This window comes from Phoenix dactylifera, chromosome 9 (genome assembly GCF_051530095.1).
Source record: "Phoenix dactylifera cultivar Ajwa chromosome 9, Ajwa_hap1_PhDact_Kaust_v1.1, whole genome shotgun sequence".
NCBI lineage: Eukaryota > Viridiplantae > Streptophyta > Magnoliopsida > Arecales > Arecaceae > Phoenix > Phoenix dactylifera.
In genome coordinates, this window is record NC_143198.1 from 26,566,568 (window position 1) to 26,591,548 (window position 24,981).

Sequence of the window (24,981 nt, forward strand, 5' to 3'; positions counted from 1 at the left end):
TGATCTTAGCTCTTATCCAATCCACCTCCTTCATTAATTAGGATGGGGTGGCTTGTGTCTAACTATGCATCCGGTTCAGCCTGACTTGCTTTTAAGAGCTACTTTTTATTCATCAATTCGTTTGGCCAGACCAATCGCGGAGTCTGGTCTAGGTTGGAGACAGTATTTAATTTCCTCATCTCTCTCACTTTATTTTTATGCCTCGAGTCATATTCCTATCAACTTTCCTCATCCTTATCAATTGTCATGTCATTCCAACTCACACAAATCCTCTCATTCACGCATGCGGTGACGGAGACCTTTTACCCCTCCAACAAAACGTGACTCGAAAGGACATGAGGCCCATCCTCCGGGACGCTTTCAGCAACACATCCAGCCGAAACAGTAACACCCCATGGCCACCTTTGTGGAAGTCCCTACCTTCTGAAAGGAAAGAGATGCCAAACCCTTACCTTATCCGCCCAAATAGAGCATGTGCACCCCTCACACCTTTGCCCACCACCCCATCCACAACTTGGGGCTCATGGCCCCTCCACAGATCTCAATTACCGCACGTTTGTGACGTAGATAGATGGTACATATATCAAATATCTCGCAGAGACCAAGGAAGAGTCGTACGTTGTAGGACAAGCTCATGGCTCATGGTGTTCCGCAGGACGTCCTCGATGAGATCGGTCGCCATGGTAAACAACTAATAGTTAGGCTCCTGTCCCGTATCTAACTTCCCTTGGCCCGGCACAAAAATGGCCGACGCCTAAAGGCGGAATCGGGTATGCCTCCAATGGCTAGGTTGGCAGAGGATAGAACTGAGTGGTGGAAAATGTTTGAGAAAGGGGACATGCGTGAGCGCATGCATGTGCATGCGCGTGCAGGTGTGCTCCTTCTCGTGCCTCAGCTTGCCACACGTAGAAAAATATCTTCATGGTAATTAAGTTTTTACCTGCAGCGATAGCTTTAAACTAAGATAATTACATGATTTCGTTGCTTTTATTCCTACTTTACTGTCTATTATTGTTTTCGTTGCTCATCTTTATATTGATCTTTTCTTTCAGGTTGCTAGCTATTATCATTTTCTTGATAAGCAATATATACTAATGAATACGATAAGCATATAATATAAGAACTGAAATTTTTAAAATTCAATGTGATGCAAGTGTTGAGACGATTCAGATCTGCTGGCGAGTTCTTGGCAGCCAATAAAAAGCAAGGCTCTTCAGTTTCCAAATGTGCTTAATTTGAGGCGGGCCAACAATAAAAAATATCGACTTTGCTAGGTACCGGGCGTTTGGCAGAGAGCAGATTCAGTGTTTGCTTTTAAGAAGTTAACAGCAAATAAACTCTGCAGTTAGGCCATCCTAAGTAATATATATACTATTGATGGTATAAGATGAATCTTAGCAGCTGCAAGAACTGGCAATTTGCTCCAAATATCAGAAAAAAAAGGCTGTTCTTATTATGCCCACTAGTTCTTCAAATATGTATGGATAAAGATAAATTCTGTCACTAGAAATTAACCATCACATATTGTAATCATAATTAAATCTAATCACTTTACAAACTATTGATCTTTTAGCCCTTCATTGTTGGACACGAACTTATAACTAGTAAAAACCAAGCATAACCATTATATCGATCTCACAGTCCTTACATTATTAAGCTTAACCACATAGGTATTTTTGTACAGTAACCACTAACCACGTACTAAATGCAACATAGTTTAATACCAAAGGGTGGTTACCATCATCAGCACTGTCCATGAGCATGATCACACTTAATTTAATCACCATTGAGAGACTGCATCAACCAGAAGTCCTCGACAGACCAGAAGTTATCGCTGGACTCAGTGGAGAATTGAGGTGCAAGAGCATCAGGATTGGTCTCGTGCTGTTCAGTGTAACTCGGCTGAGATCCACCATCTTCAACACTGTTTGTTTGGCTGGTACTGGTACTAGCTTCATCAGTAAGCATCACATGCTGGTAGTCGAAGGACTCGCCATGCTTAACCTTCTTTTGGATTCTTGTCCTCCAGTAGTTCTTTATTTCGTTGTCGGTCCTCCCAGGCAGCTGCCTCGCAATTTTGGACCACCTCATTGCAAAAAAGAGGATAGAAATTATCAAAAACGAGTATAATTACCTTAAATGCATGGATACATGGTGATGTGAAAGAAACAGTATGGTGCAGGCATGCATTTATGGAAATATTGTCAAAGTGGATTGAAAGGATGGATGATTTTAAGAGCTGGTGCATGCTACATAATATCTTCTCCTATTTAACATGTGACGCATTGAGCAATATATAATAGTTCATAGTCGTTCTTCATTATCTTATTGATAATTGTTTGTATACTCTTTTTAATGCCATTCTTAATGGGTGAAACACATTTAGTTCTCGTTCTCTTTAGTTCATAGATTTCAACATCCAATTACTTTTTGTGATTTATCGCTAATGTATGAAGGCGGTTTCAATGTTTTAAGTTTTAGCAATATTATTTATTTGAAGGTGACCTTTACATAGAAAAGATTTTAGATGTACAAATTTAAATGTGAAGTCTGCAAATTTTGATGCTTTAATGATTTTTTTTCTTTTCTTTTGTTTTAATTGTAAAATATCATTTCTAGGACTTGCATAAATAATATATTGATACTCTGTCATGAATTCAGATGCACCTTGATTTATGCAATTTTTTCAATATTGTTATCTTCTGAGTGATATAAAGAAACTATATCATGAGGAAAAGATTTTGTGAATTTTAGAAAGACAAGGAATAAGGGTTAATTTTCTAAAGTACGTTTAATTTTTCTGAAAAATGATCATGGTTCTCCAATAAAGAAAAGTGATTCAGTATTGTTAAGCTTCTCTCTTAGAAGTTATTTTGAATGACACAAAAATGCCACGGCCACATCCAAGTTCCAAAGGATAGATATATATTTTCCATTGTGATAAAAATAGTGAATTCGTGCTGTGAGGGAGAAGTGGCTCTTGCCAGTTTCTTTGTGCCCATAATTCCATACATGTGTACTTTCTAAGGAAAGCAGACGGAGGGGGAGAGAGAGAGAGAGAGAGAGATCACGCATAAATCTTTGAGTAGCATTATGATACAAAACATTATAATACAAGCAAGTGATTAGTAAGCATAGCATTTTGTCCATACGTATGTAGCCATGGCCATGGTTCTAGTTTCTTAATTATGTGCTTATTATGGGTTAACAGTATAATACAGACGAGTGATTAATAGTCCTAGCATCCCGTCCCCACATATATTGCCATGGCCATTGTTCTAGTTCCTTATAAAACCATCAATTCTATCGAAACCAAAGACTTCCACTCTCCTTTTGAACTTGAGCTCACCTATTTCCCCATCTAGCGTGGAGTTCCATGATCAGCAACTGCTCCTCCGGTGTGATGTTTCCCCGCCGGACGTCAGGCCTCAGGTAGTTCAGCCACCGAAGCCGGCAGCTCTTCCCCGTGCGATTCAAACCTTCACAAGAAGTTAATAACAAAGGAGAGAAAAAGAAAGATGATAGAAAGGAGCTGTTAAGATCGTGAGAGGCGAAGACAAAGCGGAGGTGAGAGAAGACAAGATACCTGCAGACCGAGCGATGTTGTTCCAAACACCCTCACCATGGTTTGCTATGTAGTTTATGAGGATAAGGTCTTCCTCCATGGTCCACGGGCCTTTCCGCACCTCAGCCTCTTGGCTGCTGTTTATCCTCTTATCCATGCTATTCGCTTCTTCCACCATGGGAGAGAAGAGAGGAGAGGAGGGGCCGGGGAGACAGAAAGAGTGTGACATAAATAGGAGTTTGGAATGTGTGGATGGTTAAGAAGGTAAGAGCTTGCTGTAGGCTTATAGACGAAGTAATGAAAGGTTTAGCTTCCTATGAGAAGAGTAGATTCATTTTTTCTTGGTCCAAGTAAAAGGTGTATTTCTTCCTCCTTTTTTTTCAATGTAAAGTTGTAATGGTTTTCTACATTCAAGCAATGCTTCGTCACTCTTCATGTGGCAATACAAGTGCTTCCATGAGTTTATAATATATACCCATTTCCAATGTTCTGCCAAACTGCTATTAAGGAACAAGGCCATCTTTAAATGTTATTATAACTCAGTTTGGTACTGCCGCTTGAGCTAAAGTTTTAACCATTTAACCAAGTTAGGTACAGAGTTACAAAAAAACCCACTAAAGACGTAGACTACAGACGATAAGACTGGCTGTGGTATATACCGTTCTCTTCTGAGAAGCTAAGTACGTAGTTGTTCTAGAAGATCGTGGCGCTTGAAATTTTGATCAGTGGTTGACAGCTACCGTCGTATTGAACGGTTTGTGTCACTGTTCAATAAACGTTCATGAATCTTACATTCGTGCCCATAGCTAATTCCATGCAAATATGCCAACCACCCTATGTTCTCTTGTGAACTACCATGCAATTTTTGGGAGTGGAAATGGAAAAGTTTACCCAGCTTCTAGGCATGGCATATGATTCGTCCTTCAAATTAATGCATTCGATCCATCCGTCATCCCTTATTCTTCGACGTGGCACCGTGCACAGGTCGACAGGTTTACACATTTGCTTTGAGAATACAGTCGGATTAGGTGCGTCCTAGCTACGATTCAAACTTGGGACCTCTCTACGTACGCTCAGAAAAGTGGTGCCAACCGATGGAACCAAGTCGATCCTTTTGAGTGGCTTTAGACACCAATTTGGAGTCTACATATAAATTTTTATCTGTGTGTTTTAAAGGCAGTGTTTATGGTCTGAGATGACTACTCGATCTCTCTTCTGGCCCATGCATGGTATCACTCACATAAAAGTGACAATACATCCAAGAGTGATGCCTTAAATGAGTGAATAAGATTGGTAACCGGAACGAGAAGTAAATAAAGCATTCACCTGGAAATTTCAAGTTTATTTGTAAATGGGTGGCTGGGAGGTTTTCTCGCACTTTTCTAAATGACTGCTCTGCACTCGGCTTTGCGGGTGGAAGTATTAGCAGAACTCGAGCAAGGTACGTGGCACACTTGCACTCGTCGATATCATCATTAGCTTGCATGTGGACGTCAATTCAATCTCTTAATTCGGAATTGCGTTGCAAACATGGCGAATCGTTCTCAATATCTGTACAAGATGGCGGTTGTTGACATGAGAACAGGAGCAAGTTGACGGAGAAACCTTGTCGTCTTATGCGGTCATTTCGGATGTGATGAGTGGAGAGCTAGAATTACATTAAAGCTTGCTCAAAGTTTTGGTGGACACAATATGCTAAATAAATGACAATGATATGTGGCCAGCAAGGATGCAACGCAGTTTGAAGTAGATATGAAGCATGCTGGTCTCTTTACTGGGTCAATGGTTTGAGAACCTAGTTTTCAGGATAGCAAACAGAGGAAGAGAGCATATAATACAAATGGCTTTCAGAACCTAGTTTTCCTAGTGAGATGTTGTTCTTTTTTTTCTTTTCTTCTTTTCTTTTTTTTGATTAAAGGGAGGTGTAAGCCACCCAAATTTATTAGAAAGATTAGAAGAAGTACAAAGTGGAAAGTACAGCTGAAGAAACTAAGAGAGATGTTGTTCTTAGTGTTCAGAATCTTCAGATAAATGCACTATAGTTACACGCCCCACCCTCCTTTTCTCTCTCTAGAACGGAAGAAATTATAAAAGAGGAGGACTTCATATTTACTATGCCTGGGAACAGGATCTTGAAGCCAAAACAAGTCACGGCGAGGCTCAAGTTGGAAAGTATGGGTATTGAGCGCGTTCTTCTCCGTTGACGACAATGTTTGAAGACCTAGGCCGCAAAATTTTGCCGAGACGCCGTTTGACCCGACCACACACCTAAGGGGAGTATGTTTTTATTCTTATTCAAAACTAAGAAACTCATCAATATATTCTTCTTCTCTTTTATGTAAAGAGAGGCAAAAGGAGCCACCTGTTTTTATTGAAGATTAATCGTATTTACAACAGAGATGAGGGACAGAGATGAGTTACATTGTCAAGAGAAGAGAGGAATATATGCGAGAAAAAGAAACTAAATGACTCCAAATCAAATTTCTGATAATCAGGACAGAAAATGTTGATGCCCGTAAGAAGAAGCAGTCATCAATTCTTTTTGAATGCATTCGATAGTAGCTATTGATAAGATTTATTATGAGGTGAGTGGTAAATAAGTTGAGGACTCCATGCATGTTATATGTTCAATACCTAACAATGGAGTTGTGTAAAATTAAACGATTACGATTGGTCTGAAAAGTTTTCTCCTTTTTCATCCGCGTACGCACACGAGAGAGAGAGAGAGAGAGAGAGAGAGAGAGAGATTGCAAAGTAAAGGCCACATGATTCGGTTCTCCCATTTCAGTCCATTTATTATGCCTCTTTCACGGTTGGCATGCGTACTAGTGTATATATCGTCTCATCTATCGCCTAAACAGCAAAAAAATCGCATGGCATTAATGATCTTATCCATTAGTACATGCCTGTGTTACTTCATTCGGTGCTAGGGCCACCGACTTTCATGTAAATTGCCATTCTTGCTTAATATGTAATCAATAATTGATAGTAACGAAGTGAGCTTTCTTTTTCGTGCTACATCTATCACATATTTTTTGGAGGAACAATTTAGGAGTTCGGAAATAGAGTGTATGTCACTGAATATATGGATCTTTATATAGATGATTATCATCATGCATGAGTGCGTTAATTCTCCCCTTGGAGATGAGAAACTAATACTATCGTGCCACTTTTATTACCCCTTCACACATTTTAACTATATCTAGCTAAATGGCTTGAGTTTATCTGTCCGTCTGTATGTATGTATGTATAAATTCATAAAATTATCTCGAAAATGATTAACAACCAAGACAAGCAGAGAACAACTGGAAATATTTCCAAAATCATCATAAATTGATAATATGCGCTTCAAATCCGTAACAAGAGAGTAAAGAGTATGCATCAGCAAGAGTCATGGTTGAGTCAAACTATTATTTGTGAATTTTTGTGAGTGTGCTTTTCCCCTTAGTAATACACCAGCCCGCTTGATTGTCTCCCCTCAAATGAAGTTTTAGAGACAAAAAGAAATAAAAAATAATATACCTGCATAAGATGGAGCATTTTCATTCAGACACATAAATAATAGAAATATCTTGCGGAAAACTAATCTCAAGCATTTCACTAATTGATGTAATTACAACAATCATCAAATAGTTCTTCCCATCAACCCGATGGTATTCTTTGCATATACAAAACAACCTTTATTTTATCCAACAACTAATCTCCATTCTCGTTTTATCTTCTCATTAGAAAAGTTTGGAGTTGAAACTATGGAAAATTTGAAAATATTTGATCTTAATACTAATCTTTTTCTCCATAGAATAAAGAGACCTTTATCGATCGGTTAGTATTTTATTTCTTTTGCATCTAACTTTAGTTTGGTTATGTTCTCCTTAATAAAGTTCAGGATTCCCAACAATCATTTCAAGGAAAGCACAAGTTGTTGTACGATTCCTACATTTTAAGAAACATAATCTCAAACAGAAGCCACATCTTACATAACGAGTCACATTTTAAGACCTAACCAACCAACTCGGCATCCACATGCATACATGTGCAGCTACAAGCTTTTCTTACTTCACATAGTAAAAGAACCTCCTATATTGCTAGTTGAGTAATGGAAAAAACCAACTCCATACCACAATATCTATGTGGAAACATGGAACAAGTTAGGAACAAGTCTATTCATGAATTACGGGCTTATTTCATCGAAGGGTCTTCTATCTTTTTTATGATCGATGGCTCATCGGATAAGCCAAAACAAACATGATTCTTGCATGACAGCGAAAAATGACTAATGCCAGTTAGTGCAATGTCGTGCTCTATAAGAGAGATGAGTCCAAACACATGTTAGATATTAAGTCACGAGTCTTTATGCAAGGAGTTTGGTACATGCCTTTCATTGCAAACCTCTATAAAAGGAGTGACATTGTCCTGTTCATACAGTTTCTCTTGTGCTGCTCCCATGAATATTTCGTTCCCCTTGGATGCTCTGCAATGAAATGCATTTGATCGGATTCTTCTTCCAATGCAGGAGGAATGTTGACTTCAAGCATGGACTTTGTGGTCTTTATATTATGTATGATTTGCATTCAATCTGTATTTGTGTGCAAATGGAGGATGATTGCATGTGTTGTGTATCGCATAGTTTGGTCATTGTTAAGTTGATTAATTCCACACAAAAAGTTAGGTAACACTCACACAACTCCAAAATTTGTGATACATAGCACATGCATGTGTCCTTCACCAATGCATCCATTTAGATTTAGCACTACTTTTACAATCAAAAATTTAATTATCATCATTTTTGCCATTGTTGAAAAAAATAATAGCAAAGGAAAAAAAAAAAAGGGTACGAGCCTAACTGCAGACCATAAGAGATATGGAGAACAAATATGATAATTGCGCAACACTTATTGTTACAGGAGGGTTTTTTTTAATGATTTTGATGATATTTTCAGAACTACTTTAACTTTAAATTAGCAATTAAATATTATTTGCTTACTCATTAGTAATTAACTAGTAATTTGGCCATAGAAAGCCAGTATGGCAGTGAGATTTGCTGCTCCTGCACGCCCTTTCAAGATAAAGCCATGGGACATACAGCAGTTACACTTACATTTACTATTACTCGCGAGTGTTCTCTGTGAGCTATGCACGTAGTTGTAAATAAATTAAAAAAAAGGGGGATCGAGGGGGAAGGAAGAACAAATGGTGGTTGTTTCTCCCGTATGGTCTTAGAGCGTGGGTCCCAAAATGCCAGATATCACAGGGCACACTTCACTGTCATGGGCGTGACAGGAGGCATGAATATATGTAATCTTTTGGTTGTAATGGAAATATTAAAAGATGAAAATAAAAGTGGGTTTAAGACAAAAATTGAAGTGGACCAATGGCTCTTAGACAACCTTTTTTTTTTTGGTGTCTAGAGTTGTCAGAGGCTTTTTTTTTTCTTGCTCTTAATTATCTTATGATCCTAATTTAAGTTTTCTAAATTATGCTCTAAACTAATCATTATAAATAACTACTCATAAATTGTACTGACATCAACATACAATAATAGTGTCGGAGATCCCATCTTGTTTGCCGAGGAATGTCTAATGTATAAGCTTTTTTTTTTTTTTGTGCTGAAAAATTAGGAGGGGAGAGAGAGGGGCAAAACTCCACCAGTGTAGCAGCCTCTATTGGCCCTCCTTCCATCAGAAAATATTCGATGCGGGTTACAAGTTTCCGCGTGCTCTTTCCAACCTGTGGAAAACTTTACTTGGCCATCCACGTGTGAGTACATCACCCCAGCACCACCTCAATACTGATAGAAGAAAAGTATATTCACACAGAACTATTTGGACGTGGGGCATGCGGTCCCCACGAGTTCGAAATGTGGGGGTGTCAATTAAATGTATAAGCTTTTGAGAATATGATAGGTAAAGTTATAAGAATATCCTTAAAATTTGGATAAAAAATAATTTAAATTTTAAATTTTAAAAAATGAAAATTAAATTTTAGAATTTATTTATTTTTTTTTGTAATATGATCCAAACATTAATCTATATCCTAATATCATCGACGAAATGTGGAAAGCACTATTATTTCATATTCCCTGCATTTATCGTCCCGAGTTCATTGATCCAGGGTCGGTACGTAGGCGGGGCTGACATTGAGGACAGGATTGGATGGGGAGGGGTCTCGTCGACCCAGCAAGTTAGGGTTTGGAGAAGGGAGAGGAGGGAGGTGAGATTTGGAGGAGGGATGGTGGGGTGGTGATTCCTGCGACAATCTAGAACGTTATCCCAAAACAAAGATATTATTTGGATTCTTAGCCATGTATGAGTACCCAGGGATCTACTCCGTGCATAAAAGAATGGGACTAAACGCATGTCCGGGTCGTCGCAGCCCGCCGGCGGGAGGAGGAGGAGGAGGAGGATGGGGCCTTGGGCTTGGATGCGACGGCGGGGCGAGCGTTGCCGCGGCTAAGAGGGCGGGATGGGGGTGGGCGGAGGAGGAGGAAGGGGTGATGGGGGCTCGGGGTTGGGGATGAGGCGTGAGGCGGGGGATTAGGGTGAGAGATGAGAGGCGGCAGAGAGGAGGCGAGCGTTGGGTCGTCGTCGGTGTCGGCGTCTGCGAAGAGGAGGCGACCGACCTTCCCCCCTTCTCGACAGGCCCTTCGACCTCCCCGAGATTGCACGGCGAATGGCGCCGCCGGCTTCGGCCGGGAGTGCGCTGATGTTCTGCGCCCTCGCCCGTCGAAATTTCGTCGAGGAGAGCGTCGCTTGGCTCGGGCTCTGCCCCCGGACCGTCGAGGAGGTTCAGGGCACGCCCTGGAGGGATCCGTCGGTTCAGTGCACGCTCGGCTCGCTCATCCCTAGCGAACGCCGTCTCGTCGAGCTCCGTGACCGGATCTTCGCCGGCCTCCCATCCTTCGCGGACCGCGCCTTTGATGCGGTCTCCCTACGGCGAAGGGGGCGGGGGGAGCGAGCGGGGAGGCCAGCCCTCCAGGCCAGAGCGCGGAAGGCAAGGGCGGCGATGACATTTGCTTTCTTTATTTTTTCTTTTTCCACGTTTTTTTTTTCTTTTTCTTTTTTTTTGCTTTGACAAAAGGAGAAGAGGAGAGGAAGCAATAAGTCCACCCCGCGCAGAAGGGCTCGTTTGAATCGCGGGAAGCATTTTTCCTCCTAGAAATATGATTCCTAAGAAGAGGATGCTTAGAAAAGTATTTTTGGCATGTTTGGTTGACCGTAGGAAAGTGACAGATTTGCAAAGTATTTATGTTTGGTTGAACTTTCCTGAAAAAGTTATGTATAATTCTTATTATACCCTTAATTAAAATTAGGTCTTTAATGCCTCTTTAATGTTTCTTTAATTTTTCTTGGACTTTCTAATTAAAAATATTTATCTAAAAAACTATTATATATTATTTTTATAAAATATTATAAAAAAATAATTTATTATAATAAAATGAGAAAAGTGAAAAGATTTTGATTGAATCGAGGCATACGATATACATTGTCCTAAAAATATGATTCGCCCCTTACGTGTAGGTTCACGACGATCTCATCCTGAAGGGACAATAATCCAGACTAAGATGCCTAGAAAATAAAAAAAAGATAGAAGTAGAAAATTAAAGGTTATCTCGGAAGACAAAGTACTAATGAGAGAGAGATCGAATTGCTTTTTAAAATTAATTCCGAAAGAGTCTATTTATAGACTCTATCCGGAACACCAAAAAGATGTGATTGTTCCGAAGATACATCATATTTTCGAAGATAGTATATACTGGTATAGTATAGTATATACTGGTATAATATAGTATATACTGGTATAGTACGTACCAGTATAGTACGTACCGGTACATACTATACCAGTATAGTATTGTATATACCGATATATACATATAGCGGTATAGTATAGCATATGCTAGTATAGTATGGTATATAAATAGTATCTACCGGTATAGTATAGTATAGTATAGTATAGTATCGATATATATACCGGTATAGTATAGTATATATCAATATAGTATATTCTGGTATAGTATATTCCGGTATAGCATACTTTGGTATAGCATACTCCGGTATAGCATGCTCCGGTATGATATATGCTAGTATAGTATAGGATTTTTTTTTGTATACATGTAAATATCAATTTTATGAGGGTATTCATGCAAATTTTAATATTTAGAAGGACATGTATACAAAAATACCCTATAATATATTTTAGTGTAGTATATTATACTATAGTATATATTAGTATGGTATAAACTAGTTTGAATTGGTTCCCATCATCAAACTCAACAAGTCACCATTAGCGGTTCCACCAATTTCTGCAGCCTTCTCTCTTTTCTCGTTTAAAAGTGCTCGAACTTCTCATGAATTTCTTCTGTTTGGTGTTCTTTGGTGTTGGCACAAACATGCGTAGCAGGCAACGATGGCATACCTAATACCACTATTCATACAATTACGTGATATGAAATGGAACTTTGGACAAATGTGATTACAAGAGTACTGATTCTCCAGGAACATTAGAATCACTATTGCACATTTTCTCTTCTAATTGAAAGCCATTTTCATTCTAACTACAAGAAAAATCAATAGGCGAGAAACCTTGTTCCAGGTGTAGGAAAGCTGATTTTCCTATTATTCTCTCCTCTGTTACAGTTCTTGGTACTTCGCGAAAGTAGACCCGTATGAGATAAGGGGTGGGCGGGGGGTCTTATGCAAATATATCCATAATTATATCCATAATTGTACGAGGCCCGGCAACAGAATGAAATTAGTCAATACTCAATATATCCATAATTATATGTAAGCATTCTCATGATATCTGTACTTACATTTAATACATATGTTCTATTGTCACGCCTCGAGCTCGGAGCGCGGCAGATGCCGCATGCCCACACGGCGGACCGCACAGGCGTGCAAGGCAGCAGATCATATCAAAGCAAATACAAATGCTTAAAATGATGTAAATATTTAAGATCATTCAAAAGCATTCTTACAAAATTTCAAAATAAAATTTGCTAACATAATTCAAATGTCCAAGCTAATCTAACTAAAATGTCAATAACCAAAGGAATCATCGGAAAAATCTAACGCACTCCCCAATCCCGTGCGATCAAGTCTCTGGATCTGAAAAATAGAGAAAACAGGATAATGAGCTACACTAGCCCAATAAGCAACAAAATACCCCATAGTGGGGTTAAAGCATATCAGATCAAAATACAAAATAATGACTAATTGAATAAATCATAAGCAACATTGTTTTTTCTCTTCTCAAAACTTATTATCATTTTTACAAAAAAAAACTCTGATACCAGAATCTCAACATGATAGGCTACGGCCACGTAACCCAGTGGCATGGGTTGCACAGAGTGCCAGAACCACTATTGTTAGTCACCGGTGTCAACGGTGTCCAGAAACCACTATTCTAATCACCGGTGGCGCGGTGTCGAAACCGGTTCCTCACAAATTACAAGTCGACAGGTCCAACGTATAATCCCCATTGGTGGGGCCAGAACAGAACAGAACAGATCATAGCCATGCTGAGAATGCATATATATAGAAAAATAGATTTCATAAATTATCCAGTCATATTTTACGGATTTCAGAGCATACAACATAATTTTCAAATAAAATTTAACATGTCTGATCCATTTTACTAAATACAAAACATATGTCAAAATTTAATCAATTTATCAAATAATTTGGAAATCACACTTGAAGTATTAAGTTACTTACCTCTTCTCGTTTAATCCCTACTTCAGATAGGTCGATCAGGTTCACCTGTTTAAATTTAATTAATTCCTTGTTAATTTCAGAGTTAATCAAAATTCAGAAATAATACAACTGGGTATGGCCCAACAGGGCCCAGAGTTGGTCCATAATGAACATGGCTTGCTAAGGCCCACATCGGACACGGCCCAATAGGCCCGCATAGACTCGGCCCAATAGGGCCCTCCTAAGGTTGGCCTTTAATTTGTTCATTTATGCAATAAAAATTTGTTTCAAGGACCAATGTCTAATTACATAGCACCGTTCCGTAATAAAACTTGGGTAAGAAGACCAAATAATTATATTTGAGGAGCTTTATGTAATAAATATTTCTTTAGGAATCAAACATAAATTGCAGAAGACCCTTTTTTGTGAAATAACATACTATCAAGGGCTTAGCAAAATTCCATTTATTGGCCAAACAACTTCGGGTTTCGGGTTCCGGGTTCTGGATTTCGGGTTTCGGGTCTGAACTGGTTTTGGGTTCGGGTTTCAGATTTTGGATTCGGATCTGGGCCCAAGTTGAGTCCACAGTGAACCGGGCCTAAGTTGGCCCAGTTCGGCCCACGATGGGCCTTCATCTTTCCCAAACTCCCCATAGACAGGGGAGATGGAAACCGAAAGAAGGGAGAGGGGAGAGGGAAGAGGGCTAGTTGGACGGCCGGCATGGGTGGCCAGAGGCCATCCCTCAGTCGACGGCCAGCCGGCGGCTGCGGCGGCCGGCGGCTGCGGCGGTGACTGATGGGGAGGAAAAGACCGAAAGTGGTCTCGGTTTGGGGCCAAAACAAAGGGAGGATTCAAGCTATTTGGCATGGAATAAAGAGCAAAAGAGGGCTTACCGGCAGTGGCAGAGGCGGCGGAAGGGAGATTTCGGCTACAGCTGCTCGATCCGGCGATCAAGCGGCGACGGCGGCGCTCGGAACCGAGGTGATACGAATCTCCAAAATAGGGGAAGGCGTATGGGTGATGGCGATTGATCGGGCGGCACGCCGGCCACTTGAGAAGTAAGAGGAGAGGGAGGAGAAGAAGAAGGGAGAGGAAGAGGAGAAGGAGGAGGAGGAGATCGGAGGTGGCCCTAGGGTAAGGAAAGATGGGGGGTTTTATCGCCCCATCGTAACGGCCCTCTGCCACAAAAATCGCGGCGGTCGAGCGAGATCCGCGGCCGCGAATTGGCCGCGGATTGACCGGGGGCGCGGCGCCCTTGCCCCGTTTTTCCCTGGAGGAGCCGGAGAGAATCACAATCGCGATTCTCTGTTCCGGTTCCTCCCAAATCGAATCGGGGCTGAAATCGGCTAGGGCTGCCGACTTCAGCCCCGTATCTCACAGCCCCGTATCTCATACCTATAACGAGTTATATGTAAATATGCTTATATGAATAGGTATGTCCTATAACGAGTCATATGTAAATATGCTTATATTTTTGTTTGTGTTAGTCCGGCACAAATGGGTGATGGAACAGGAAGTGAAAAAAACAAGTTCGGCGCCGTTGGAAGTTGGAAATTCTTCATTCTCGTGGCATTTTGAACTCTAACTTAGAATAGGTATTGATTTCTCAAAAAACAAATGGAAAAAAAAAAGGAAAGGAAACAAATATATGACATGGCTAATGAGAATTAGGACTTTCTATTAGAGAAAAAAAAATCATAGGTTCTTTTATCTCTAAAACTAGCTTCTTTTTTTTTTTTTTCAAAATTAGAGAAAGCAACTCTGCTGACATATGATTCAAAATTTGTCATTTTATTCTTCTTTCACTTGCTAGCCTCACGCCTGCAGCAGCAACGAGATTTCTTATGCGAATGGAGTTTAAAATTTATAAGCAACCAATTTCTTATGTAGATTTTCTTGTAAAAAGAATTCTGACATAAGAAGAAGATTCCTGATTGCTTTGGGTGACATTTTATGAAAGTTGCTACAAGAGATCATGACATCAATCCTATGTTGATTTCACTTTCCTTGCGTTACTCAGGATGTAATTATACATGTGAAGCTTTTGTTACTTTGGTTCACAAATCACAGTGTTACTTTATCTAATAAGTTTGTCCTTTTTCTTTATTAAAAAGATGGCGATGCTCTAGTTTTTCTGATCAAGTATGTCTCACATACGTAACAAAGCAGCAATTGTAGAGGTCCGGGCTAATGATGTTCTTATGGTACATTAATCTATTACTCTCATGTTTGCAAAACTTGCAAATAGAACTTAGGGGCGGCTCAATACATTCTGGGGCCTAAGGCGAATTCAATAAATGAGGCTTTTTTTTAATAATAATTTTTTTTAATAATATTTTTTTTAATAAATATAAAATACTTAAAAAAATATATGAAAATAGATAGCTATCAAGTACACTATTTCAACCACGAATCTAACAAAGATAGACAAGCTTTTTCAATTTAATATAATTCTTGAATGGAAACATATAAAAGTAATTATTATAAATGAAGGGTCATGAAATTGATTAAATAACTGAGATAATACTTGGCAATACTGTTTACCATGTCAAGCAAGCGCCGGATAGGAAAAGGTCATCCCATGGCAAAAAAAAATTTGTCCATAAAAAACCTCTCAATATGAGAAAGTAGGGTCATTATGGAAAATTCACTCCATCAAATTAATAAAAGTCCCATCCCACCATCTCCCCTTCAAGTGAGTACCCAAGCAGCAACTGCAACATCACGGCACAGCAGCCATTCAACCCCCTCCCTCCTTTTCTCTCTCTACCACCCAAGAGGGGAGAAGAAACCGAGAGGAGAAAACTAAAAGAATCTCCACCCTCCAAGACCTCCATCTCCAATCCCCCTATCTTTCTTCCGGATGGCTCAGCTGGATAAGGAGTAATGTGAGGGAAGGAAAACCAAGACCAAAACCAAAAAAGAGAAGGGATGAAAGGTAAGAGTGGCTTCAGGCGTCTATCAAGCCAACCAAATCCCTCCTCTTCCCCCCCCCCCCCCCCCCCCCCCAACCCAAAACAAAACTACTGTCCCCAACTTCCAAATTGGTCAGCCTCCCGGGGCCTTAGGCGACCGCCTCAATCGCCTAAGGCTCGGGCCGGCCCTGATAGAACTTATCATAGACCGGATCTCGGCCTAAACTCTATTTATTTTAATCAGATTTTGGGCCGGTCGAGCTGATCTTTTCTATGTCCAAGTCCGATACATGTTTAGCTCTACCTTGCAAATCAGCTTAGCCACTTGAAAAAAAAAAAAAGCATAAGTTGCAGCTCTCCTGAAAGAAAAGCCTGCCACATGAAGAAATGCGTTGGAATGAGATAAACACAAAAAGATATAAAATAAAAATGAATGCACACTGGAATGAGCATAAAAGGATATTAACAGAAAGGTAAGTAATAAATCATTAGATTTATTTTTTGAGTAAAACAATGCCAGATACTGATGAGGTATATAAATCAACTTACTATTGTAGCACAAAGCCCAAGGATGTTGAAGTTTTTCGATCCAATAAGTGTTGACAAAATCTACCAAACCCTCTTATAATATTTTTTCTCGATAAATAAAGTTGGGAGCACACCAACAGCAATATAGTGGAAGACTTACGCATGTTAAACAGTCGTAGCTTGTCCAAGCTAACACTATCTAGATGATATAGGTTATAAACTCATGGTCTATTATACGCGATTTGGTTGAGACAAATTTTTTATCTTGATTATGTGGAAATATTGAATTTGTGTCATAAAATATTTTTCTCAATTTCAAATCAAGATTTTAGAAATGGAGAATTCTATGGCACAAAGATTTCTTCCTTCGGACACTGCATGCATCCGATATAGCAAGGACGATTGTGGGCACTGCTTCTTCTTGACACTTCAAAGAGGCTTCTTGGGAAAAGATGTCTTCTGTATTTAAAGCTTGGGTCTACTGTCCACACTAAGCTATTCATACTTTTCTTACGTGCATTGCATGCATCCAACAGTAGCGCAAGTGAGTGGGGAATTGTCACTTACACTTTCAAAGTTGCTCCATGAAAAAATGATACCAAGAGGGATTCTTCTGATTGGAATTGTTGGACTTCATGGAGCATGTTATGTCGTTGTATATTTGTGTTACAAAGATTCTGGATTTCTTTTCCTAATAAAGATGGTGCATCATTTTTCCCCTCTTTATAATGAATTTTGATATGATGGATTAGATTACGTAATTTTTAATTTAGACAACTTATAGTTGTTGTCAGTATTTACAGAGTCGTGAATACAATGCAACTTCATAGGTCATTTGGACATTACCATTGATAAAAACCTGGTTTCAAATGTTAAAGATCGAAATTCTTAATCCTGGCCCATGGGGGAGAGAGAGAGAGAGTTCATGACGCACAACTCAAAATCTATATTATCTCAGGATTTTTCTCAAGAGTACAGATGATTTTTTTTTCTATTTACTTAAGTGGAATTGTCCCAGAAAACAGGTAGACGATCAGAGGCGGAGTGCTAGAATTGGACAGCTGATTAGTTATTCCTTACTTTCACTTATACATGCTTTCAAAATCCCTCCATTCACTCACTCTTCATCTTTCCCAGCGTCACTTAGGCTGCAGTGGGTGCAGGGATATAGTTAATTGTGGGCTCTGGCATGCCTGCCATGATTGGTGAAGGCCACGAGAAGGCCCCTCCCTCTGTGACCAGGTCCTCTGCCTTGAAATCGAGCGACTCGTCGCTGTAGATATCCCACCATTTTGCCACTAGCATTTTGATATCCTCCCTATCCATGTTAGCTTCTTTCCCAGTGTACCTCCATGGCTTCGAACCCTAAGAGAACAAGAATTTATAATGAATGGTGGTAGTAGGCATGAATGATTGATGCAATTCTTTGTAACATTTTGATACATGAGAGAAGCGACTGATGGCAAAGGGACTCACTGCAGCGCAGTAGTGGACCACCTTAACCTTGTCGAGCTCAACGTTTTCTGGGTGGCGCCATAGCATGGCTAGGACCAGATTGTAAACAAGAGGGATTGGCCTGTAGGTCTTCTCAAAGAACATGTTCAAGAAATCCTACAAAAAGATGAGATGATAAAGACGTGAGAAACATATGGAGGAGCTTGTATCCTTTTTTTAAGTCTTATGCTACTTCCTTTTCATTGTATCTTTATTATCTATCACAAATATGGATGTAGAATCACAGTCACTACCATCTTTGTCATGGTCCTTCTTATAACCCTGAATCTCCAAGGACTATTTCATCATAAAAAAGAGAAATAAGCTACACCTTACAAATAATATATATGGTCGATTTTTATCAAAAAATAATATACTGCCAATGTAGAGGACCACCATAGGTTTGTCCGGGTAGGTGATCTCAGGATTCTTGGATTGTTCACAATTCCAAAGGACTTGCATGCGAGAGCTTAAAAGTAGGCAATATCTCTATCCAGAGATAGGTGGACAAAGAATATGGAGCTAGGGCTCCAAGAAGAACCACTAGCATTTGGGACTCTACTTCCAGTTGGAACTGATTAATTGCAGCCAAGAGGGGATTATCTCGCTTTTGTTTAGTCTACTTTTAATAAAGATACAAACAGTTGATTATCTTTTTATCGCCATTAAATCTTTACAAATATGAAAATATTATATATAACTTAAAGATCGCCTGATAGTTTAAAAATTAAAAAGAATTTGATAAAAGTTTCTTTCATCTACAACACTTAATTCAAAAATCGTGATATTAACTTATGGATGACTATAATGAACAAAAGGATTAGATACATCCTCATGTGGAGCTATACATAGTATCTGCACATAAATATGCCTTATTCTATTTTCACATAGTTCTTTTAATTTTGTTTTGATTAGTTGACTTGGACCATTTCCATCTTCAGCATCATTTTTGTCACCAACATACTGATTCTTTCATCAAATTATGGTCAAAAACCTACTAATTGTGTGGTTTAGAATATATATATATATATTGACACTGAATTTGTTATTTTTGAGAATAAGAGTCTTAGAACAAATAGCTTTTACGAGATGATAGCAAAAGGCTCACCTGCTCCGCAAAGGGGGTTGGTGGTGTGATCTTAAGGGTATCCAGAAGGCTTTCATAGGTTAGAGGGTTGGGCTCAAACACGAACATGCCAGCATTGAAGTAGAGTGGAGGAGGAGATCCCATCTCAGCAGGCCATGCCACCTTGTCCGGGCACTGCTGGCAATAGCCAATGGAGTACTGGCGAGAGTGGCTCCATGTCTTCTCACAGAAGCAGTCCATTACAGCATAGAAGTAGCCATCAGGCATGTCAAAGAGGTGGTCTATGTTATCAAACACTTGGATATCCGCGTCAAGATAGATTATCTTGCTGTACTCCTCAAACTACATGCAACAATTTAACCCAATAAATTCTATTGTCAGTTTTTAAAATATACCAAGTATCAAATATGTGCATATGTTTGATGAATCTAGAAACGAATCTGTTATAAGCACCGATTAGTGTCCTTCTATAATAACTGATCAGGTCTGAATGATCTGCAGATATTTTTTCTATGCGTGCTGTCACTGCTGATGTGGTGCCTTATTTTCCTCTCTGATAATTAACAGTAATACGACACTATGCACAAGCCCATTGGATGATTCCACTGGGGCAATCAATCTATTTTACTCATGATAATTTGGACTCTAGTCAATAGATGACTGTGGTAAGTATCTCTGAAAAGTATGCAACTTCAAATGAAATGTAGTCATAAAATGAAAGGAATCACTCTTTTTTAGTTTTTTTTATAAACTAGCTACCTCTAAAATAAAACCTCTATATGTGACATCTAAAATAGAGCAAGTAAAAGCTAAGCCATTTAATACTACTATTTACCGACTTTTTCTAGATAAATCAAATTCTTGTTTGGATCACCAGCTTGATGATCCAACGCGTCTGAGATTTTGGGTGAAACAGATACAAGAATCTTTGCTTCAAGCCATTAATTTTGTTAACGCTAGTTCTTGGATTCTCGACCATGCATGTTCTTCCTTATTTACTTCCAAGTATCTTTGCATTTACCAACGAGTTAACTCGGCCAGCTCAGCCATCCACAAGGCCAATAAGAAACAAGACTGGCCCAAATTCCCAATATCTAAAGTAGCACCTAATGGTACGTGCATGGCTTAAGGGAGATCCATGCAAATATATATACCCCAAAAATAGAACAGCTAGCACTCACGTTCCAGATGCGCAGCTTGGAGTAGTTGATGACATAGTAGGCCATGGCGAACTGGGTCTGGTTCTCGGGTGGGTACACGGGCTCGATCTCCCGGACGACGCAGCCCTGATCCTGAAGCAGCCGGCGGTGAGCCTCAGGAACGTCGGGCAGCACCACCACGAGGAGTGGGTACACGCTTCTCACCTTCCTCAGTCCCTTGGCCAGCCCCACAACCCCCTTCACATAGTCGCCGTCGCCGGCCAGGAACGTCACATAGGCCCTCCTCGAGCCCAAGTAGCCCCCTGGCTTCCCTCCTAACGTCGTCTGCACATCGACAGGAGGGACACCGGGGGCCATGGAACCAAGTTTACAAGGTGCTAGCTGCTGGGTTCTTAAGGTTCGGAGCTGCGCATGGCTCCTTAAATAGACCTCTAATGGCGGTGAGATGGAATGAAATGATGCGAAATGAAATCCAAATGAAGGTTCCCGAGTCCTTTGCTGCTATTTTGTCTTCTGGTCATATTGATTTGATAAGGGTGAGATTGTGGCGGGGGCTCGGTAAAAACGAATGGAGGAGGTGCCACCGGCCGATGATAAGGCGTTGTCGAAGGAATGGACGGCAAGGATTTGTTAGGGCGGCGTGGTTTAGGATGGGTAGGGGTTTTAGAATTTAGTTAATGTTCTAGGGGGGTTAAGTGGGAGTCATTTTCCTAGGAGAAAGTAATAAAGGGGAGGGCCAACCGAGGATTTGGAAGAAAGTTTAGCGGTCTTCGCTAAAATCTGGAGAGGGTTATAGAGGTTCAACGTACACCTTGGCCCGGGAAAATGTCACGGTGTTAATTCTTTTTCTGTCTCAGCCTCCTCGAGCTTGTTTCTTTCTGCTATATTAGCATCATGGCAAGCTAGCTTTTACCAAGTAAATATATGTAATCATCTAGCATAAAAGTGGCTATGCGTGTGATTGTTTCATTATTTTATAGTGAAATATACATATTTTTAATTAGATAGGAGACCACCTCTAGTGATCCCTTAGATTTGACAAATTTGCATGAAGAAAATGATAAAAAATTAACTCTCTTTTTTTTTATAAAAAATCCACCGGTAGCAAGAGACTCATTTTTATCAATTTAATTTGCTCTGCCTCTATGTAGTAATTGGAGTGATTATTGGAGATTGCATGACCTCCATGGATGACTGATGGATTGTTATTCATATTATTGAAAAATATGAATTTGGTGAAAGTATATATTCCGTAAAACTTTTCTTTATGCAAAGCAATGAATCTGGATTTTAGAAGAAAGCATCAATCAATTAACCTTGTCGAAGTGTGAAATAAAGGTCTGGAATAAAGCAAATGCATGAATTCTAAATAGAGTTGTTTGTGTAAAACATGTTGTGAGCATTCATACGGGCATATGTTTGTTTCCATATCAACTATGCACTGGAAAGATTATGGATACCCATATAGGACAAAGAAATTCAAATAATACCTTCTGGCTAGCTTTTAGGGGAGGTTCTGCATTGTTACAAATAGTATCGAAGTATTTCGGCTTATGACCTATGTGGATTAGGGGACGCTGCGACACAAGTCTATTGGGGCTAATCATAGGTCAATCGTAATATTTGTAATTATATTCAAATGGATTTGAACTCCTAGCATGACGATGATATCAAGATTTAAATTGAAAAAAATATAAGGATCCGTGCGAATGTGTGTTTAGCCTAATATCATCTATATACTTGGAGGATCTTGAAAACTTATATAGAGCTAAGAAATTTAAATAATAATGTCTAGCTATTTTTTTTTTTTAGATGAGATTCTAAGTTGTTACGAATGCAAAACGTGATAAGTATGGGTAAGCTTGATTTTTTATTGGGATTAAGCTTCATTAAAAAAAACTAGAAATCTATGCAAATCATATAAGAAAGAAAAACAAAAGATGTTAGAGGTTGAGAAGCACTCTGGCCCATAAAAATCTCACGTGATATTTTATACGGTCATGGCTTCCGGTTGTTGGCCCTCTGGGTTGACCAAACCAAGGTCTAAAGGCCTTTTCACATGCAATATACGTTTATGCTTAGTCAAGGGAAAAAGAAGAAAAAGAAAATCTGGCAATAGTTTTAGAGATGTTTGCAAAAATATAAATTGAGAAGGAAATTTCAAATAACTATCATCATCCTCATCATCATCTAATCAACTAGTCTATGTTTTTTCAATTGTTTTTATGTAATTATTACAAGGCATTTCCCTTACAAGATTCATAGTGCATCTTTTCGTTTCAGTGTTAACATAAGCAGGCTAGAAAGGACAATGACCTCATTCCTAGGGGTGGCAAAATATGACCCGACCCGCCAATCCGACCCGTGTTCGACCCGCCATAAACAGGTTTGGGTTTGGCCTAAACAGATTCGGATCGTAAACAGGTCGACCCGTTTAACCTGTTTATTAATTGGGTCGGATACGGGTTTTAGATGTCTGACCCGTTTAAACCGTTTAACCCGTTTAACTATTGGACAGGTTAAACAGGTCTAAACAGGTTAAACGGGTTAAACAGGTTAAACGGGTTAAACGGGTTAAACAGGTCTAAACAGGTTAAACGGGTCTAAACAGGTCTAAACAGGTCGGGTTGGGCAGGTTAAACAGGTTGGGTTGGACAGATTAAACAGGTCTAAACAGGTTAAACGGGTCAGGTTGGGCAAACAGGTTAAACAGGTCGGGTCGGGTTGGGTAAACAGGTTACCTGTTTATTAAACAGGTTAAACGGGTCGGGTCGGGTTACCTGTTTAATAAACAGGTCAGGTTCAGGTTTGCAATTCCTGACCCGTTTAATAAACAGGTCGGGTTCAGATTTATAGTTTTCTGACCCGACCTGTATTTGACCCGACCTGTTTATGCCTGACCCGACCTGATTGCCACCCCTACTCATTCCTAGATATATATTTTATTTTCAGTTAGAATCCAATTCTATCCTCCAAGGAAATTAATTATACTACTTAACTCTGAATTAGGACATACGATAGTTCCTATTTCAATATAATTAGAGGTGATTGATATACAAAAGTTAAATTAACCTTTTTTTTGAATAGATATAGATTGACCGATCATGAACAAATAAATAGATAGATAGATAGAGAGATATAGCCAATCTGCAAATTAGTTCCCTTTGCCAAAGATGTGTTGAACTTGAATCAGATATTTGTTTACTACCAGAATATAAGTTAGATATCTCTACTAGTAGGAGAATACAAATTCTGTTTTCTCTCTCTAATCAATAGCCAGTGACATCCAACTTCAATAAAGGCATTAATTTTGATCAAGATGGAAAAGAATAAAAGAACTTATAATTATGAGATGAATGATGGGATGGAGAAATATACAATCTCCGATTGCCTCAGAGTCCTCCTTATAGCTCAAATTGTCAACAAGGACGTTTGCGCATTTAGATCGTGAGCATGAGCCTGGCATGCAATGCATTATGAGAAGGAAAGCGGGGCGGAGGGAACAGAAAAAATATAATAAAAGTAGAATTTCTGATGCTAAGTCATACTCCAAATCGTGGAAACATCAAGCGGTGAGATAAATGGCAACCCCACAATTATTGCACGGTCAGAACCGCAGATGGCCCACCATAAGTTCTTTTCCTTGGTCCTTCAATAGAATCAAATTGTTCAAGCCTTTATCCTAACGAGTTTTGTAATTGCATGTTTGCATGTTGATCGATCGTCTAACTGAGCACCACACCACGTACGTGAGCACATTCTGAATAATATGAAAGATGCACCATGGCCCAGCTCGAAAGAGTAGTAGGTATTGAAAAAATCAAAAAAAAAAAATCTAAAATTCCCCTACGAAAGATCGTGATGCCTTCCCATCAAAGCAAAAATGCTCCAACTATTGGTGGGCCAAAATGTGGTCGACGTCGGACCACACGCTCCTTGTTTGGTCTGCTTTACTTTGGGACCCAGCCCAAGAGTATGGACGCTCGAAGATCGAAATCTCACCACCATTCACAGCACACGGGTGCGACGAGATTACTGCCCTTGTCCTCCAGCCAGCGCTAAAGAACGAATGCCACGGGCAAAACGAGGCGGAGTAGCTGTCTCGCCTGAAACGTCGTTTGGCTGGCATTTCTTCTGAAGCTTTGGACAGCATCGTTTCGGATCACTAGGACCCGGGTTTCAATCTTCCATAGAAAAATCTTTGCTTAAGCTTGCGTGCGCACAAGTAGAGTCTAGATTTATACAGGAAACTTTTTGTCTCCACATGTATCAGATGCAGGGCCAGCAATAGAGAAGAGTACATGGTTTGTGCGCGTGATGGAACAGGACCTTACCCTTAAAACAAGAGCTCAGGTTTTCCGCCCCCCTCATAAATCTGCGCCACACGAAATGAAAGCAGGAGTCACATATTGTAATGAAGGCATATGGGCAATCCCAGATGCTGACTAGTTGGACAACATATACAAGCTTAGCTGGCACAATCCTCCATCTCTATTCCAAACAGGTCCAGTGAAATCCCAAAATAACACAATAGTTCCCC

The 24,981-nt window shown here is 39.7% G+C and overlaps 2 protein-coding genes across 2 annotated transcripts; both read right to left on the reverse strand.

Moving 5' to 3' along the window:
* Positions 1-1,598: 1,598 nt before the first annotated feature.
* LOC103715005 (MYB-like transcription factor EOBII) lies at positions 1,599-3,868 on the reverse strand. Its single transcript, XM_008802504.6, has 3 exons — positions 3,587-3,868; positions 3,350-3,479; positions 1,599-2,086 (listed from the first exon to the last, which is right to left on the reverse strand). The coding sequence occupies exons 1-3, from the start codon at positions 3,792-3,794 to the stop codon at positions 1,777-1,779; spliced, it is 648 nt and encodes a 215-aa protein (XP_008800726.3). The 5' UTR covers positions 3,795-3,868; the 3' UTR covers positions 1,599-1,776.
* Positions 3,869-17,622: 13,754 nt separating this feature from the next.
* Positions 17,623-20,838, reverse strand: LOC103715004 (galactinol synthase 1-like). Its single transcript, XM_008802503.6, has 4 exons — positions 20,463-20,838; positions 19,303-19,623; positions 18,177-18,311; positions 17,623-18,065 (listed from the first exon to the last, which is right to left on the reverse strand). The coding sequence occupies exons 1-4, from the start codon at positions 20,796-20,798 to the stop codon at positions 17,844-17,846; spliced, it is 1,014 nt and encodes a 337-aa protein (XP_008800725.4). The 5' UTR covers positions 20,799-20,838; the 3' UTR covers positions 17,623-17,843.
* Positions 20,839-24,981: the final 4,143 nt, after the last annotated feature.